At 49.6% G+C, this 16,948-nt stretch overlaps 1 protein-coding gene across 3 annotated transcripts in view; it reads right to left on the bottom strand.

Moving 5' to 3' along the window:
* Chrdl2 (chordin like 2) overlaps positions 1-16,739 on the bottom strand; it is a 31,399-nt gene extending 14,660 nt beyond the window's left edge. For 2 of the 3 annotated variants that reach the window (XM_027942464.2, XM_027942463.2), the window contains exons 1-3: positions 16,107-16,739; positions 6,191-6,303; positions 2,081-2,174 (exon numbers count right to left, since the gene is read on the bottom strand). In XM_027942464.2, the coding sequence (XP_027798265.2) occupies positions 2,081-2,174; positions 6,191-6,303; positions 16,107-16,188 (289 nt within the window). In that variant the 5' untranslated portion in view covers positions 16,189-16,739. The remainder of the gene's footprint in view (positions 1-2,080; positions 2,175-6,190; positions 6,304-16,106) is intronic. The other variant, XM_071616484.1, reaches the window with a different exon arrangement.
* Positions 16,740-16,948: the final 209 nt, after the last annotated feature.

Below are 16,948 nucleotides of genomic sequence, written 5' to 3' on the forward strand. Positions count from 1 at the left end.
GCAAGACATTGGGAATGGAGTGAAGACCAAGATTCCTCCAGATCCTACCATCAGAAGTCCCACAATGTAAATACGGGAGAGAAACAAGCCACAGGCAATGCAACTGCAGAATGGTGAGGGCTGGGGCACGTGGAAGGACAGAAATGGCTGCAAAGAGGAGAAAGCTTCCCAAGGAGGCTGATGGCTAAATGGAGTCTTGAAGAACAAGGAGAAGCTAAGTCCAGTGACCTATCCCAGTGACTTGAGAGGATAAGGCAGGGGTATTGCAAGTTCAAGGCCAGCCAGCCTGGGCAACTCAAAATAAAAAAAAATAAAAAGGGCTAGGGATGTGGCTCAATGGTCCAATGCCCCTGGGTTCAAGCCTAGTCCCCCAAAAATAGAAGAACAAATGGAGCTAAGCAGGTGGAGGGGCAGAGGGTGGGGAGAGGCAGTAAAAAACACTGGAGTAGGGAGGGACCTAGGCCAAGGCACAGGAAAGTCCACAGTCAGCCAGGAGAGGTGGGGGCCCTGGAGTCAGCACAGACACAGAAGAGGCATGATGCCCTCAGAGAAGGTGATGCTGAGAGCCTCTGCTCCTTAAGGAACCCAAAGCCAGGAATCTCTGTGACTCATGTTAGGGCCCTCCTGGGCTCCCTTTTAGAAAATGGGTACCTCTCCACACGAACCTCCCTACAGCTCACTGGAGAGCCTGATTCCAGAGCTCAGATTGAGGTCTCCATAGGGAACCCCTTCCTTGTCACCTTCTTGATGTTTCTGAACATTGATTCTCTTCTGAGCATCTCACTGGTCCTTCTAAGTTGGTCTCTCCTAGTCTACTTGGTTGTGCCATTTGTTCTCAAACTATCTCTCTTCTCTCTTGCCTTTACTTCCTAGTATCCTAATCTCAGAGGCTCTTAGTTTTAAAGCCATGGAATCACAGACATTTAGCATTAGGACAAATAGAGTCACCTAATTTCAGCATTGGAGGAATCTTGGAGTACAGACACCAACTCCTTTGCTCCCTCCCAGCCCCAGGAAGGTCATCGTGGGGGCTCCCCTACAGGACTACTGTGGTTTTGGATACAATTTTACTGTGTCCCCCAGAGGTTCATGAGCTGGAAGTTTGGTCCCCAGTGTAGGTCTTGGGAAATGGCCTGACCTTTAAGAGGTGGGGCCTAATGGAATCGGTTAGGTCATGGGGAGCGTTCTTAGAAGAGAAAAATGTAATTCCCACAGGACCTAGTTAGTTCCTATGAGTGAGTTGTTATTAAGCAAGTCTGCCAGGCAGGCATGGTGGTGCACACCTTTAATCTTAGTAACTTGAAAGGCTGAGGCAGGAGGGTCACAAGTTTAAGGCCAGCCTCAACAACTTAGTGAGGCCCTTTGTAACTAAGTGAGACCCTGTCTCAAAATAAAAAATAAAAAGAACTGGGGATGTGACTCAGTGGTAAAGCACCCTGAATTCAATCCCTGGTACCAAACCAATAAATCAACACAGTGAGTCCACCTGTGCTCTTGCCTTCTGCACACAGTCAAGTCAGTTCTCTGTTTCTATGTTATGTTGTGACCCCATTGAGAGGTACCCCACCAGAAGCCAAACTGGGGAGGCTGCCAGATCTTGGACTTTCAACCTTCAAAACTGTGAGCTAAATAATCTTTATAATATAATCTTTATAAGTACCCAACTTCAGGTTCAGAAACAGAACCCATATAAGAGCCTTCCAGCCCACGATCACTTGCCGTCAATTCCCACAATGTGTCCGCTCCCCCCAACCCTGGCCAGCTAGAGAGAGATTGGAGCCCAAGTGTGCCAGTCAACAGGCCAAGCAAGCCCCTATCTCCTCCAGTTATTTTTTTTTTACTTTTTCTACCTCCTCCTGCCAGGCACACTTACTTAAGAATGAGAAGTTCGCTGCTACCCCAGCCCTGCATGGGGATCCATGTTTTCTCCTCTAAGACTCTCTGTTTCTCAGTGCCTTAGTGGGCAGAGACTGCCGCTCTCTTTCCGGGGCTCTGTTCAGCTGGAAACTGCATCAGGGGTAAGGTGAAGGGCAGTAGGCAGTGAGGATGTTGGTGCAAGGGGAAGAGCGAGGCTACTTACCCACACACCTGGGACAGCACTGCTGTGGCTCCGTCACAGGCTGGGGGCAGTGGACAGGTGGGCAGTGGAGGCGGTAACAACTCACCTGGGCAGTCTAAAGGGGACACAGGGGTCAACCCTGGCTCTGAAGAACCATTGCCTCCCTCCTACACTGGTGGTCCTTTCCCCAAACCTCCACCCCAACTAGGGAACTCTCTGCCTCATTTTAAGCCTGCGATGGGATTAAAACCAATGAACTCCAGTGGGCCCAGTCCCTCCCCACCCCTGCCCACTGTGGGGATCTCACTTGGCCACTCATCCGCATCCCCCTCCCACCCTGGAGGAGGGCAGACCTTCTTGTGGCTTTGCTCAGATGTTGTGTCCCTTCATAGTGTGTGAGAAATACAAGTAATAGCCTTGAGTTATTTTGACATTGATCTGGGTGCTTTGACACTGCTATCTTTAACTGTAGGGCTTTTAACTCTGACCCTGAGCCTTCCTGTCAAGGGAGGAATGTAACACCTGAGGGCAGGTGACCAGGATGGGGACAAGACTAAATACCTAATGTGGAGAAGACTCAGGGTACTAAGATTCCATCCCCTGAATCTCCGGAGGTCCAGGAAATCCTGGACAGAGCCTTTGGAGTTAGCATCAGAGAAGGAGGGACCCAAAGTTCTTTTACTTTTTCAGGTATAGCACATGAGAGAGAATCAGGCAGTGAAACACAAACATACGCACACACACAGAGACCAGCAGAAACTGCAAGAAAGGCCACCACCCCTTTTGGAGATTTTTCCAGTTCACCAGGCAGCCTCCCAGCCCCTCCTCAGCCGTCCCACCTCTCACTCTCCCCTCATTACAGGTTCACTGCACTGTGTGGCCACAAGCCATCAATATCTGTCTCACCTATTCAACAATGAACCCAAAGGAGTGATCAGCACAGGGCCTTGCTCTGAGTGCCTACTCAAGTCCCAGTGAACAAATGAGTGAGTAATAGATGAGAACAAGGAGATGAGGCACAGATGATCTCTCTCAGATGAATAGTAGGCTTTGTTCAAAACTGTGAAGTTGGTAACTTGTTTCCAGGTCCCATATCCTGGTCCTTCCTACTGCCATTTTCTCAGCAGAGGTCCCTGACAGTATTTTCCCCAGAGGCTGCCTCTTGCCCCATGGAAGACCTGAGACAGGTCTTAGCCCCTCTGAGTCACTGCTGCTCAAGATGGCCAGAGATAATTACCAGGACTAATCTCCATGTTGAGGAGCATCCCTGAGTCCACAGGGACTGCTGAGCTCTAATAGGGGTCTTCCAGAAGCCCAGCACACATGAGTGCTTAATCAACATCAGGAGGGTAAACTGATCCCCTCAGATGACAAACTAGGTGGAGTGTGAAGGACTGTGTGGCCTAAGGAGTTAGAGTGTCTCTGCTGACTGTGGCCTTGGAGGAGCCATGGGTTGGAGGTGACCAGCAGCAGGCAGCAGGAAATGAGGTGGAGACAGGCTGGGATGAATGGGCAAAGCCTTTTGAGACCAAAAGGAACCTCTCGGATAAGTCACAGCCACTATGTATTGAGTGGCTACTAGGCAGGGACTTTTTGCATTATACATGCATATACATATACATACATAGATTATTTCATTTCCTCTCCCAAACAACAAACAGAGAGGTAAGTACTACTATTCCCACTTTTGAAATGAGAAGAGTATCCCAGAGGTGAAGTACCTGAGCTCACAGAGCAGGTAAATACCATCACCAGGGACCCTGCACTGTCCAGGAGCTTGAGCTGCCTAGGGTGGATGGGGCCTGGACTTCCTCACTCAATGTGTGCTACATGTCTAGGGGAGCCAGGCCCTCTTCTGAGCACTAGGAACACAGCAGAGTAAGATGACATGCTTTCTGTTCTCACCAAGCTCACATTCTAGCAGTTGGAGTTAGACTAGAAAAATGTAATCAGGTGGAAACAAGAGAATTCCCCCAATGTTAAAGTTGTGACTTGATAAAGCAGTGTAAAGTTTAGGTGACAAGGTTGACTCCTTCAGAAATGGCTGTAAGGGAAGGCCTCATGAGAAGGTAACATTCATGTTAAGAACTGGAAGAGAGAAGGAGCCATTCATGAAATCCAGGGAAGAACATTCTAGGTGGAGCAAATACATGGGAAAGTTTCAAGCCAGTGTTGCTGCCCCAGAGAGAGCAGACATAAGGTGAAGTTGGAGAATCAGACAGACATGGGATCACACAGAGCTCGCAGCAGGGGGAATTTTATTATAGGTGCAACAAAAGCCATTGGAGGGTTTTAAGAGTGGAATGACATGATCAATTTCATGTTCATAAAAGATCATTCTAACTATTGTGTGGATGATGGATTTGGGGAGGTGAACAGAGAGACTGTTAGGAGGCTGGTGTAGCAGCTCAAGTAAGAGATGAAGATGACTTAGGTCAGAGGAAGTGATGGTGGCAGGAAGTGGAGGCACTCCAAACACGTTGGAGATACCACAGGACTATTTTCTCAACAGTCTTTTGGGTTGAAGAAACTGCGTGTGTGAACTCTGGGGAAGGAGAGAGCTCCATTGGATCACAAAACTTGGACTTTGTCAACTGGACCACATGATATGTCTGGAATTTTCTGTTATGGTTGTTTTGTTCTCTGGCTACATTTCATAAAATTCTTCTTGAAAAGGTTGACTGGCCTCAGATGTGCTAAGGAAAACCACAGGGAGGCAGCCATGGGGGAGCTGTGTCCCTGTCTGTGTCAACAATCTACCTGAGAAACAGTGGAAGCAAGGGAGAATCAGGAAAAGAACAGTAGGAAGGAGCCCCTGGGTGAGTCAGCCGAGGGCTGGCCCACCTGCTCCTTCACCCTGGGTCTCCTCAGGAACTCTTCTCTTCCTTTTTTTGTCTTATCTAGGAAGGCTCTGCCTTCCACTCTTGATCTGTGCAGGGTTACAGAGGGGCAGGCGGCTGGCTCCAGCTGGGAGCTAAGCTACACTTTCCTGCCCAAGCACGGACACCCAGGCAGAGAGCTGGGACATCTGTACTGGGCACCCAGTGACTGAGCCAAAGCCAAGGGTTTTTCAAGCCTCCTAAGCCACTCCCTCATCTCCTACCTTTCCAACCTCACACCTCACCTGAGACTCTGGATCACCAGGGAGTGTCATTTGTTCTACCTAATTGATTTTACAAGGCCCTGTGGAGACACTGGGCTGGTGTTATTATTTGGATGTTAAATATTACCTAGAGGCCCATGGGTTAAAGGATTAGTCCCCAGGGTGGTGTTCTGAGGAGATGCTGTGGACCCGTAGGAGGTGGGGTCTTGTTAGAGGCCCTTAGATCATTGCGAGTATACCCTTGAAAGGGATTATGGGTCTCTGGCTTCTTTCTCCCTTTTGCTTCCTGGCCACACAGTGAGAGGTTTTGTTTTGCCATACATTCTTGCTATGATGTGTTACCTTGCCACAGGCCCAAAGCAATGGAGTTGATTTATCATAGACTAGAACTTCCAAAACCACGAGTCAAAACAAGCCTTTTCTCTTTATAAACTGATTATCTCGGTATTTTTTCATAGTGACAGAAAGTTGACGAATACAGTTGGGGTGGGTGAGAGGAGACAAGTGAGAACAAATTTGTGGTCTCTGCTTCAGTTGGCTCAGCCTTTGGTAGGGCATCACACTGGATACCTGTTAGGGTCCAGCAAGACCTGTTCTTGGGGACTCAATTTGGAGGTACAGTAACTGACAGATGCAAATAAACTATGAATAGTAAGTAAAAGGAACAAAGAAACTTGTGTGGAATCCCAGAAGGAAAAACTACTTTCAGGCAGTGGTCATCTGCCCATTTGGGCAGTCTTGAGGAAAACAAATATTTGGGCCAGTAGAGTTGGGGGAATGCATCCTGGGGCAGGGCAGGAGGTGGCTGGAGGGAGTCATATGGGAAAGTAAAGAATGGGAGGAAGGTCAGAAAGGCTCTGACCTTCCTCCCATTCAGAAAGGCTGTGTGGGAGGCAGACGATGGCACCAGCACCAGCTGGAAAGAAGCCCCTGACCCACTGTGACCTAGCTCTGGGAGGCATCCAGGGACCTCTACTCCTATGTATTGAGAACTCGGTAGTGAGGTGTCGGTGGCCAGAGGAACCTACCTCAGAGCAGGTGCAGCGCAGGCAGTACATCAGGCCTTGTGGCTCCAAATAGGGGTGCCAGCTGTCGCCAGGGGAATACTTCTTCCCGTGGAAAAGGCAGAACATGTCTGGGCCTGACAAACCAACAATCGCCGTTAGTCCTAGGAGGTACCAGCCCCAAGACCCACTTCATCCCTTCTCCTTCCTAACTTTAGGAACAATGTCATCTGAGCTCCTTCAGATGGTCTCTTCTCTTCAGGCAGAAGAGATCCACTGAAACTGCTCTCCCAGTCAGGGGACCAGAATGTCCGAGTTTGGATCTCATCTTGACCACACACTTGCTATGCGACATCGGTCATGTTTCTGCCCCTCTCTGAGCTTTAACAGTTATCTTACAGGGCAGTGAGGGCATGGAGCAATAAAAATGCTTTACAGCCAGGTGTGGTGGTGCAGGCCTGTAATCCCAGTCACTCAGGAGGTTGAGGCAGGAGGATGGAAAGTTCAAGTCCAGCCTCAGCTACTTAGCAAGACTCTGGATCAGTGGTAAAGTGCCCCCGGGTTCAATTCTCAGTATTCTCCCCACAAAAAAAAAAAAAAAAAGCTTTACATATTTAAGTAGTGGTATAAATGATAGATGGGTAGTATGTAGTATGAGGCCCAGAGAGGATAAATTATATTATTCAGTGCATCAGAGCAAGTCAGTCATCAAGCAGGGACAAGAGGAGCCTAAGTCTCCTGACTCTCTGTCCAGTGCTCCTTTTGCTCTCACAATAACTGATTTCCTTTTCCTTTGTCCCTTTCACCTCTCATAACCAATCCACTCCTGCCCCTTCTTTTACCCCTCCCTACCTAGCCCTGGTCAGGCTTCCCCATCCAACGCTGTACCCTCTGCTGGCCACTCTGCCTCTTGCCCTGTCTCCATCAGCCATCCTCCATGGATGAGCTTCATCCCAAAAGGGATGCTTTCATTCCTTTGAGAAAACTCTCCATTATCCAATGCAAGCTAAGTACCAGCAAAAGCGTGCTAAATTAAATGAGAATGAAAACATTTATTGACTTCTCTGTGTTACACTTTTTCTGTAAGTTAATGATCTCAACATTCTGTCTTGAGAATTAAATAGGATAATGCTTGAAAAGTGCTTACTGAGCCCACTTCCCAATTCTTAGTTGAGTGTTACTCTTATGATTACAGCATTGATCACAAACATTTTTTTTAGAGACCCTGTCTCTAAATAAAATACAAAATAGGCCTGGGGATGTAGCTCAGTGTGAGTGCCCCTGAGTTCAATCCCCGGTAACCATGCCCCCCTCCCCCATACATAAAACAAGAAATCTGGACTGGAATGATAATATCTATCCTACTGTGGCTTTCTGATAGTTATCTTAATTATGAGAAGGCTAGATTAGAAAATAAAGGCTCACAGAGACAAGTGAAGTGCCTGAAGCCCTCCAGCTAGTGGTCTGAACCCAGGGCTCCAGGCTCCAAGCTCCTCTGGGCTCAACCCATCACTTTGGCTTTAACCCAACTCCAGGCCTAAAACTTCACTTGTCTCTGCTGCACCAGCCACCATCCCCCATTCCCTGTTTTTGTCTGCTAAACCTCTGTTGGTCTAGAATCTAGATGTTGCCTTTCATAACTCCCCCTTCCCACTTTATAGTGTCAGAAATGTGGACTCACACTTTCTGAATCACTTCTCTTAGTGTTCAAGCTTAGGAAATGGCAGAGCACTGGCAGCAGCAACTAGTTGGGTGGGGTGGGGCTCACACTGTGGTGCAGGGAATCCCCCTAAGCATTGGTGGTGGGCTGGAGCACAGGAACAGGAACTCATAGGCCATCTAAACCTAGGAATGTTATCTCTGTAAGAAGCTGATATAAAGCCAGGTGTGGTGGCACACCTATCATCCCAGTGACTTGGGAGGCTGAGGTAGGTTGGATCACCTCAGCAATTTAGCCAGGCCCTAAGCAACTCAGTGAGACCCAGTCTCTAAATAAAAATATTAAAAAGGGCTAGAGATGTGGCTCAGTGGTTAAGCACCCATGGGTTCAATCCCCAATACAAAAGAAAAAAGAAAATCTGATATCAGGCTCCTCACACTGCTACTGCTCAGTCCTTTTGGGCCTCCCTCCCAGGGCAAAGATTTGAGGCCATTGTCAAGGTGCTTTTGTCTGCTTTAGTGGGCCACCAAAGACCCCAGAAACACATAGCTTAGTTCTCTCCCTACCCCCATACCAGCACCCCACAGTGCAGGAAGTGACCCATTTGCAGATCCCTTTCTCCAGTGAGCCAGTAAGGCCCAGCTGGCTGTCTGGTCGGCCGTATCAAATGGGCTGTGTTTATCTCTGGGCCTCCACTGGCAGAGGGTGGAACACAGGCCCAGCTGGGACGCTGGTCAGAGCCAGCCCAACTCTCCAAGGACTGAATAATGTCTTTCTTCCTCAGTCCCCTCCCCCCACAAGGGAGGGGATGATTGCAACACTGTGGCCACCTTAGGTCTCAGCCCCTTGCTGAAGAAACCCTGTCCTACCTTCCTTGGGGCAGCCCTACAGTCTGGGCCCCTGTGCCAATTGGCACCCCTTCACCACCCGGCCTGCTCAGATGGTGGAGACTGGGAGTGTCTCAGCCAATGCTCAGGCCAGGAGGCCCCTTCCCCCACCAAGAGAAGACTGAAAACATGGGGGGCCTGGCAGGAGCTTCCTGTGGCCAAAGCCCCACCCTGCCATGCCCCTTAAGGTGAGAGGCCTAAGAAGGTGACAGTGCCTGGAGCGCTCTTCCTCTGGGGAAGTGAGTGCCCAAGGCCATGTCAAAACCAGATGGGAAGAGGACCTGCAGGCCCAGCACCCTCCATTCCTGAGGCCCTGGCAGCAGCCCCAGTCCTTGCACATGGCTGGTGGAAGCAGCTCTAAACTGTACTGTGTGACATCCAGGGAAGGGTCTTTCTTCCCTTCTGTGAGCCTGTTTCCCGTCCAAATTAGGGGAGTGGGGTATGATCTTCAAAGAGTTTTTACATAGTTACAAACCCATGATTTCAGATGCAAAGACTCCAAAGTTCTAGGTTTCTAAGATTCAAGATTTGACAATGCCGTGTTTCCGAGAGCCTAAATTTCATTAGAACACAAAGTTTCTAGAATTGTATGATGCCATGGTTCTAAGATTTGATCATTCCAAGATTCCATGTTCTTGGAAGTATTTCCACCCATCTGGGCTCTCAGGGCCTCCAAGGTGGATTAGGGTGAGGTTCCAGGAGCCACCAGAGCCAATCCTGAGTGACACTGTGAAGGAGGCAGTTGGTCACTCCCCTCCCCCTCCCTTCCTATCTACTTTGTTCATACCTCAGCCTTCTCATTGCTATCCTGGCTCTAGACCTCCCAGCTTCCTCTCTCACCCTCCACCATTTGTCATCCCAGCCATCTATGCTCAGGTCAAGGGTGTCTTCTCTCAAGGATCTTCTGGAGTCAGATAGATCAAGGTTCAAATGATGGATTTAGCTTTTATTTGCAGCCTGAGTTAAGATAAACTAACCATTACAGGACTGTTTCCACAGCTGTTAAAAGAGACTAGTAATAATCTCTACCTCTTGGGGTTATTATAGAGTTAAATCAGATAATATATGTAATATTCCTAGTGTCTGATACATATTAGATACTAATTTAAATAGTAAGAATGAACAGACAGACAAAAACCAGATCTGGTGCTGTTAATTTCCTTAACAGTGTGTTTTTCAGAGCATAAATATTGTTGAGGTCAAATCTCCCAGGTCCCACAGCCACACCTGCCCTCTTTCCTGTGGCTCTCTGCATTCTTCTAGCCTAGTTTTCCTCAATAACACCCCATGCCCACACAGACCTCGGGCTGGGATTCAGAGATCAAAGTGGCTTCAAAGGTTGGTGCAGAGAATGAGAAGGCAGGAAAGAGAGGCAGAGACTCACAAAGGACCTTAAGAACATGGAGGGAAAAGGAAAGCTGTGGAAAAGCCTTACCCTGGAGAGGCATGTGATGAGGTTTGCATTTTAGAATTGTGGTCTGTTAGGCAAGCCTGCGGGCAGAGGCTGGGGAGAGGCTAGGCTGTTGCAGTCACCTGTTTGAGCTAATGCGGCACCTGGACCTAGGGCCTGGGCCGAAATGGACCCAGTACTAATGGACACAAATACAGATTTGAGGAACATGTCATACGTACAGGGAAGATGGATAGGATATAGTAGAGAGGGTGAAGGAGCAAGTCAAGAATGAGATGGAGGTTTGGAGCCACCCTGAATCTGATGTCACGGTGACCCAAAGCATCTCCTTTGCAGAGAACTGTAAGCCAACATAGCAGCCTTCAGCTTCTAGTGGCTGAAAGTTGAGATGAGGGTGGTGCAAGGTGACCACAGTGGTGGCAACTTCTGGGCAGGGATCAGAAAATAAAGCATAGTGAGTGTGGGACACTTAACAGAAGAGGCACAGATAAGTGAAGGAGCCGGGTGGAGTGGTGGAGAAAACCCAGCAAGAGGAGGGGAGGCTGAAAACAGGCCACCACAAAAAAATTTTGGCTGCAAAAGCAGGAAGCCTGCACGGTGCAGTTTCCTTGCCTGGAATGAGAGTCCCTGTCTCCAGTTTCATCAACTCCTCCTCACCCTTCCAAAGACAGCCACTGTCTCTAGCTGCCCCAACTTTGCCATACCCTGGCCTCTCCTTTGGGACTGGATTCAGTCCTCTGTTAAAATTCTCATTGCCATGAAACAAAAGTACTTGTTAAGTGAGTGTGTCTTCCTCACGACACTGTGAGCTTTTTGAAAGAAAGGACCAGATCTCATTTTGTGCTCTGTGCTCAATAAATGAATGAATGAAGAAAGAATGGAGTTAACAGAGAGGGAGCAGCTCTGGAAGAGGAGCCAATTGACAGTCCTTAATCCTGGAAACCTCTTTCTTTAACAAGAATTGCATTGTACGGAAGGACAGCCAAGTCCCTCTCGCACGTTTACCTTGCCACCTAGTAGGAATTAGCCTTTGACCTTCCCTTCGGGCTCCCTGCCATTTGACTCCCAAACCACCTGCCAAACCAAAGAACACCATGTACAAAAAGGTCAGGAGCCTGGGGCAGATAAAGGGATAAGCGATTCCATGATCTTCACGTGTAATCCAAACTGTCCCCATCCAAGTGTGTCCTGCGATCTGACTTGAAATTCTCGTGCTATGATAAAGGTCTCACAGCGTGTCACTTAAGAGTGGGTAGTGAAGTTGGAAACTCTTTCAAGACAACCAGAAAGAAGCTAGGCTGGAGGTGAGGCGGTTTTAAGGCCATGAAAATGCACCAGGAGGGCCTGGGGTGAGAGAAGAGGTCTGGAATCGTGGCTGGCCTGTCCCCAGCCTGCAACAACTCAGGAAGCCTGAGTGAGCCAGGCTGCTCAGGAATGTGAGAACGTTTACATCTCTTCCCTCACACCCACGCAGCCATACTTTCTCTATTTATTTATAGTCCCCTCTTCACACAAACAAACTTGCTCCCCTCTGAGACATCAGCTCCACTCTGGGCTCTGGCACGGGATGGGGGAAGCCTCTTAAGGAGAAAAACCTATGTACCTCAGTGTCTGAGCTGTGAAACCTAGAAAAAGGGACCCACTTTTCTGCAACTGACTCCTTTTTACCTGGCACACAACAGATGTACAGGACCTCAGAAGGATCTCAGGGAAGATAGTGGTCAAATCAGGAAAGGCATCTCTGTTACTGATTGCGGGCAGGGCAGGAGTACAACTGCTTGCCTTCTGTTATGCCTTGCATATCCACACTTACATTCATAGAGTTCTAGAAGGTGAGGGGCTTAGCTGACATTAAATTCCTTCATTCTACATATCTATATAGGGGCTTGCCTGAGATCACTTGCTGATCTATACCAGCACAAATTCCAAAGCCAGTCGGAAGATCAGGAGATGTTTACAGGAATATCCATCCCCTAAGGGACAGGTAAGAAATGGCTTTAACTTAGAAACAAAAGGATTCAGGCGAGACATAAATAAAGATTCTGTATATAAGAATAGACAACAGAAGCTGGGAAGCAGCCTTCTTTGGGATGGAGTCCTGTCCAAAGGCAGGGGGATGCCTGAATGATCTCTGAGCTGCACTTCCCAGGAACTCTCCTCTCACGCCGGTTCTTCTTTTTGGGAATCGGAGGGATTCCAAGGCTCTCTCCCAGAGCTGATGCCTTGGCCCGAAGCTAGGGGAACTTGAGAGGCCAGTCCTGAAACAGGTGCAACAGCTGGAGCAGCTGCGCAGCTGTCCCTGGCCGGCTCAGAGCCGGCCAGCCAGGGAGTGAGGCAGAGACCTCTACTGGTGAGAGAGAGGAGGTGCAGAACCTCGGAGCAAAAGACCCAGATGGTCTGCCTAGAGAGCTGGACTTCAGACCCTCACTCAGTGCCCCTCTGCCTCATGCCCATCTAGACAGTTGCTTGGGGATGCTACAAAGCTGAACAGAAAGGCAGGACCTCTTCTGGTGGGTGCTGCACTGCTTCCAGTGCCCCAGGCCCTCCAGGCACTGTTTCCTGACATCTAAGGATCTGTGTGTCCACTCCTCCCTGTACCTACACTGCCCCAGCTCCCTTTTCTTTCCAAAGGTCAGAGTGGACTCAGAACCAAGGCAATCTTTGGATCTTAGAGACTTAGAATGTTGGGCTGTTAAATCCTCAGTGATCAGCCACTTTACAGATGGGAAAAGTGAGAGGCAGAAAAAGGCCACTGTGGGAGTCAGTGGAAGAGCCAGGACTGGAGCCCTGAACTGATTCCAAATTTTCCCTATGCACCACATCATACTGTGGAGAGCTCCCTTCCTGCCCCAGGCCTGCTTCTAGGGTCTGGGATTCTGAACCAAAGCTTCAATTCCCATCATGCACAAACCCTTGAAGAAAGAATAGAATGGTTGATGTTGTTATGTGGTAACTGACTCTCCTGCATAGCACTGGGTAGAGGGAGGGAAGATAAAATAAGATAAAGCAGAAGCATATCTAAAAGGGACATTTACCAAAGTACAAGCCCAAAAGAGGGGAGCCAATGTAGAGAAAAGAACAGTGGAAAAGGAGTGAAAAAATAGGTTACTTCTGGGTCCCAGAGGGGATGAAGGACCAGAGTAGAGTGGCTAATATTACACATGCATGTGGCTCAGCCTGGGGTCAATACCAGTGGGTGACAAGGTCAGGAACCCAGCCTATGTAAGGGTTCCAGCCTGAGGTAGAATTGGTATTCAGTCAGTGAGCAGGGTTGGAGGATTGGTGCTCAGCCTGTGGCTGGAGTTGAAACTCAGGCCGGATTGCTTTGGGGCTCAATCTACAGTCAAAAATGGAACCAGAGAGAAAATAATCTTTGTTGAGCAGCCTTCAACCTTAACGGAGGAACACACCAGAAGCCCTGTTCACAGGACCTGTTCACAGGTCCTCAGCATTCTGCAGGGCGTGGCCACCTCAAGAGTCTGACACCATCCAGACCTCAGAATTCCCATCTGTTGGCACTACTTCTTAAAACATCTAGAATGTCAGCAGGAGATTCCTTACCCACAGCAGGCTTCACTTAAATTAAGATGAGTCCCTTCAGAAGAGACCTTTAAATCAGATCCTGGGAAATGACTACAGGATGATTTCATAGACAGTCAACACTAGACAACAAGGTTCAGAGAAGGGAAGTGATTTGTCCCAATTCACAAGCCAGTAAGTGACAAATCAGTCCTCTGTTCTTTTCTTTAAAAAAAAAAAAGTTGTCGATGGACCTTTATTTATTTATATGTGATGCTGAGAATTGAATCCAGTGCCTCACACACGCTAGGCAAGCACTCTACCACTGAGTCACAACCCCAGCCCCTGTTCTTTTCTTTAAAAAATTCACTGTGCTAGGTTGTGACAAATAATTCCCCCTTTCTGGGCTTCAGTTTAACTCTAAGTCATTTGATGAGCAGAAGCAGATGAGAAGGCTCTTCCAGCTCCGACATCCCAGAAACTTAACACTCCTCCCTGAATGACAGTCCACTTCACCTTAACCCACTGGGTTGGCTCCAAGTCTTTCTCAAGTCGGGAGCCCTGGATTTACAAGGCTGTAGGGAGATGGAATACTGGCAGGACCTCGTGAGAGGTATGGACTTAAAGGCCAGTGGAGGCACAGAAGAGGGGAAGGCAGAGTGGATCAGGTCACCAGGGAGAGTTTGCTGGAAGAGATGACCAAAGTGAGGCTGTGACAGGCTGACAAGACATAGAATAACAGGAATAGGACATGAACAATCCCGCAGTGATCTGATTCTAGGACATCTTTCCAGTGTAGGCCAAGGGCAATGGTATCTGGAGTAAAACCAAGGGGCTGAGAATGAGAGGCCAAGTGGAAAGCAGTCAGACAGGGAGGGCCTCCTGGGCTGTCTCTTTCAAGGAACAACAGGCAGGGACAGGCAGGTGTTAGGAGGAAACCTGCAGGGTTCAAGGAGGGGAAGGAGACATTTACAGGGGAGTATTTGGACACATTACATCCTTCAATCCTCACCAGGACCCTCAGGTTCCAGGTTTGTATCTCTTAAGTGGATGAAGAAATCGGGGCTCAGAGAAATTGTGACTTAGGAAGAGTCACACAGCTCTAAGAGGCAGAGCCAGCACTTGAAACCAATACCAAACCCTCTTCATTAGTTGTTTCCAAGGACTTCTGAGTCTCGTGTGCTACTGGCAGGCCAGGGGCATTGGAAAGACATGCAGGCTTTACTTCAGGAGCAGAGACAAGACTGAAACAAAATCCAGCAACACCAGTGCCAGAAAGTCACGTGCAAAAGAAAGGCATGGAAAGGAGAGCTAAGAGGTTTGAGAAGAAAGAGCACCAGGCTGGGCATTGGGCAACTGGGCTATTAATCCTAGGCTCTGTCCTGTGTGACCTGAAGCAAGGCACTATTCCTCCTTGGCCTTGGTTTCATTATCGGGTATTTCAGGGTCTGTACTAAGCTCCTTCCTCCTCATTAAGCGAATCTTAATTGATTTTGCATTCTCACAGCATTCTAAGAGATTGGCAGGGGATGCAGAGGGGGTCCACCAGCCTATTGGGACAGTGAGGGAACTGAGTTCCAGAGAGATTATATAACCTGTTTGAAGTTACACTGTTTCATAAGTAGAAAAGTGTGAATTAGACAACTGTTTTTTTTTTTTTTTTTTTTTTTGGAGGAGCTACCATGTACCACCCTTGTGCTAGCTCCTTTACTAATTCCTATAATTTAATCTTCATAACAGTCCTGGGATGTTTTTATTTCCATTCTATAGATTAGAAAACTAAGCTCAGAGAGGTGCCTTCCCTACCTGCCTCACACCCATTGGTGTTCAGTGGGGCTGAGAAGATGAAGACCCTGGTCTATTTCACTATGCCCTGCTGCCTCCCAGTGTCACAACTCCTAATCAGGGTCCCTTCCAGACACTGCGGGGCAGGGTTTGGAATTAGAGTTCTGTCTTTGGATGGTTTACTAACTGTAAATTCCAGCAAGTTCCTTCTCTTTGCTCAACCTGTTTGCTCATCTGTAAAATGTAAATGACACTACCCAGGGCACAGGAGTTTGGGATCAAAAGAGATAAGGGACTAGAAAGGTCATTCTACTTAGCTCTTTCCTTCCAAGGGCAGTAGCCTTTGCATCTTCAGCACAGCGGCTTTTTGCAGTCAAACATACCCCACTCTACTAAGTCCCTTTTCCCAAAGCACAGCGTCCTGCCCTCTGGCTCCTGCTGTCAGTCCTCACATCCTCAGGTCCATGGCAGCAGCTCCCTCAGCTCTAACTCTTGTCAACATCCCCTTTCCTCCAGACTCACCAGCCCAGGTCCGCAGAGGAGTCTCCACCCCTCCGGCACAGGTGCTGCCCGGATAGCTGTCACAACAGTTAGGGGTCCCAGATCTTGGTGTTTTCCCCGCACATCCCTGGGGCCCGCATCCCTCCTCTGCACTCCCAGCTTCCCACTTCTACTTACGCGCTCGAGCGTGGGAGTCCAAGGGGAACCAGAGCAGCGCGAGTCCTAGCAAGGTGGAGAGGACCCTCACCTGGGGAACCATCCTTCCTTCCCCCAGGGTCCGGCCACCCGGCACTGAGCAGGAAGGGGAGCCGGGAGGAAGTGAGATGGGAGGGAAACTGAGGCTCAGGGGCACAAATCACAGACCCAGAGGGGGCTGCTGCTGGAGGAGAGTCAGGGAAGGGTCTAGAGGAAAAAGGGAGAACAGAAAGGAAGGTCTAAGGCGTGAAAAAGAGAAAGGTGGGCAGAGGACAAGGGGCAAGGAGGGAAAGAGATGGAGAGATGGAGGAAGGTCCAACAGGAGGGAAAGGCAATCAAAGATCTGGAGAAGGTGAGAGGGCGAGGAGAAGAAAGAGGGGCGAGGACCGGGGACTGCCGGGAGCGCGGCGCTGAGTGAGGCGCCCGGGACCCGCGGTGTTCTGGGCACGCGGGCTGGAGGCGGCCGGCGCCCCCTGCTCGGTGGGTTGGGGGTCAGGCCTCGGGGGCCTGGGTCCCGGCGGGGCGGCGGTCCCGGCTGCGGCGGCGGCGGCGGCGCTGCGGCCGTGGGGGAGGCAGAGCGCGGGCGGGCTGTGCACGCCAAGGGCGCCAGGCGCCGTGCTCGGGCGCATTTGTACTTTGCCGCGGGAAGCAGGCTGCCCCGGCCTGGCGCTGGCCTAGCGCTGGCGCCTCCTCTGGGGCACCGCGGGCTCGTGGATTGGCCACTCGAGAAACAGGCCCACTTTCCCCCCTCCTTTCTCGTGCCGGTCTCAGGGACCGACGCTCCAGGCGCCGCGCCGAGTGAGGCGAGGGGGTTGGGGAGGGGG

The sequence above is a fragment of the Marmota flaviventris genome, chromosome 9 (genome assembly GCF_047511675.1).
Source record: "Marmota flaviventris isolate mMarFla1 chromosome 9, mMarFla1.hap1, whole genome shotgun sequence".
NCBI classification, from domain to species: Eukaryota; Metazoa; Chordata; class Mammalia; order Rodentia; family Sciuridae; genus Marmota; species Marmota flaviventris.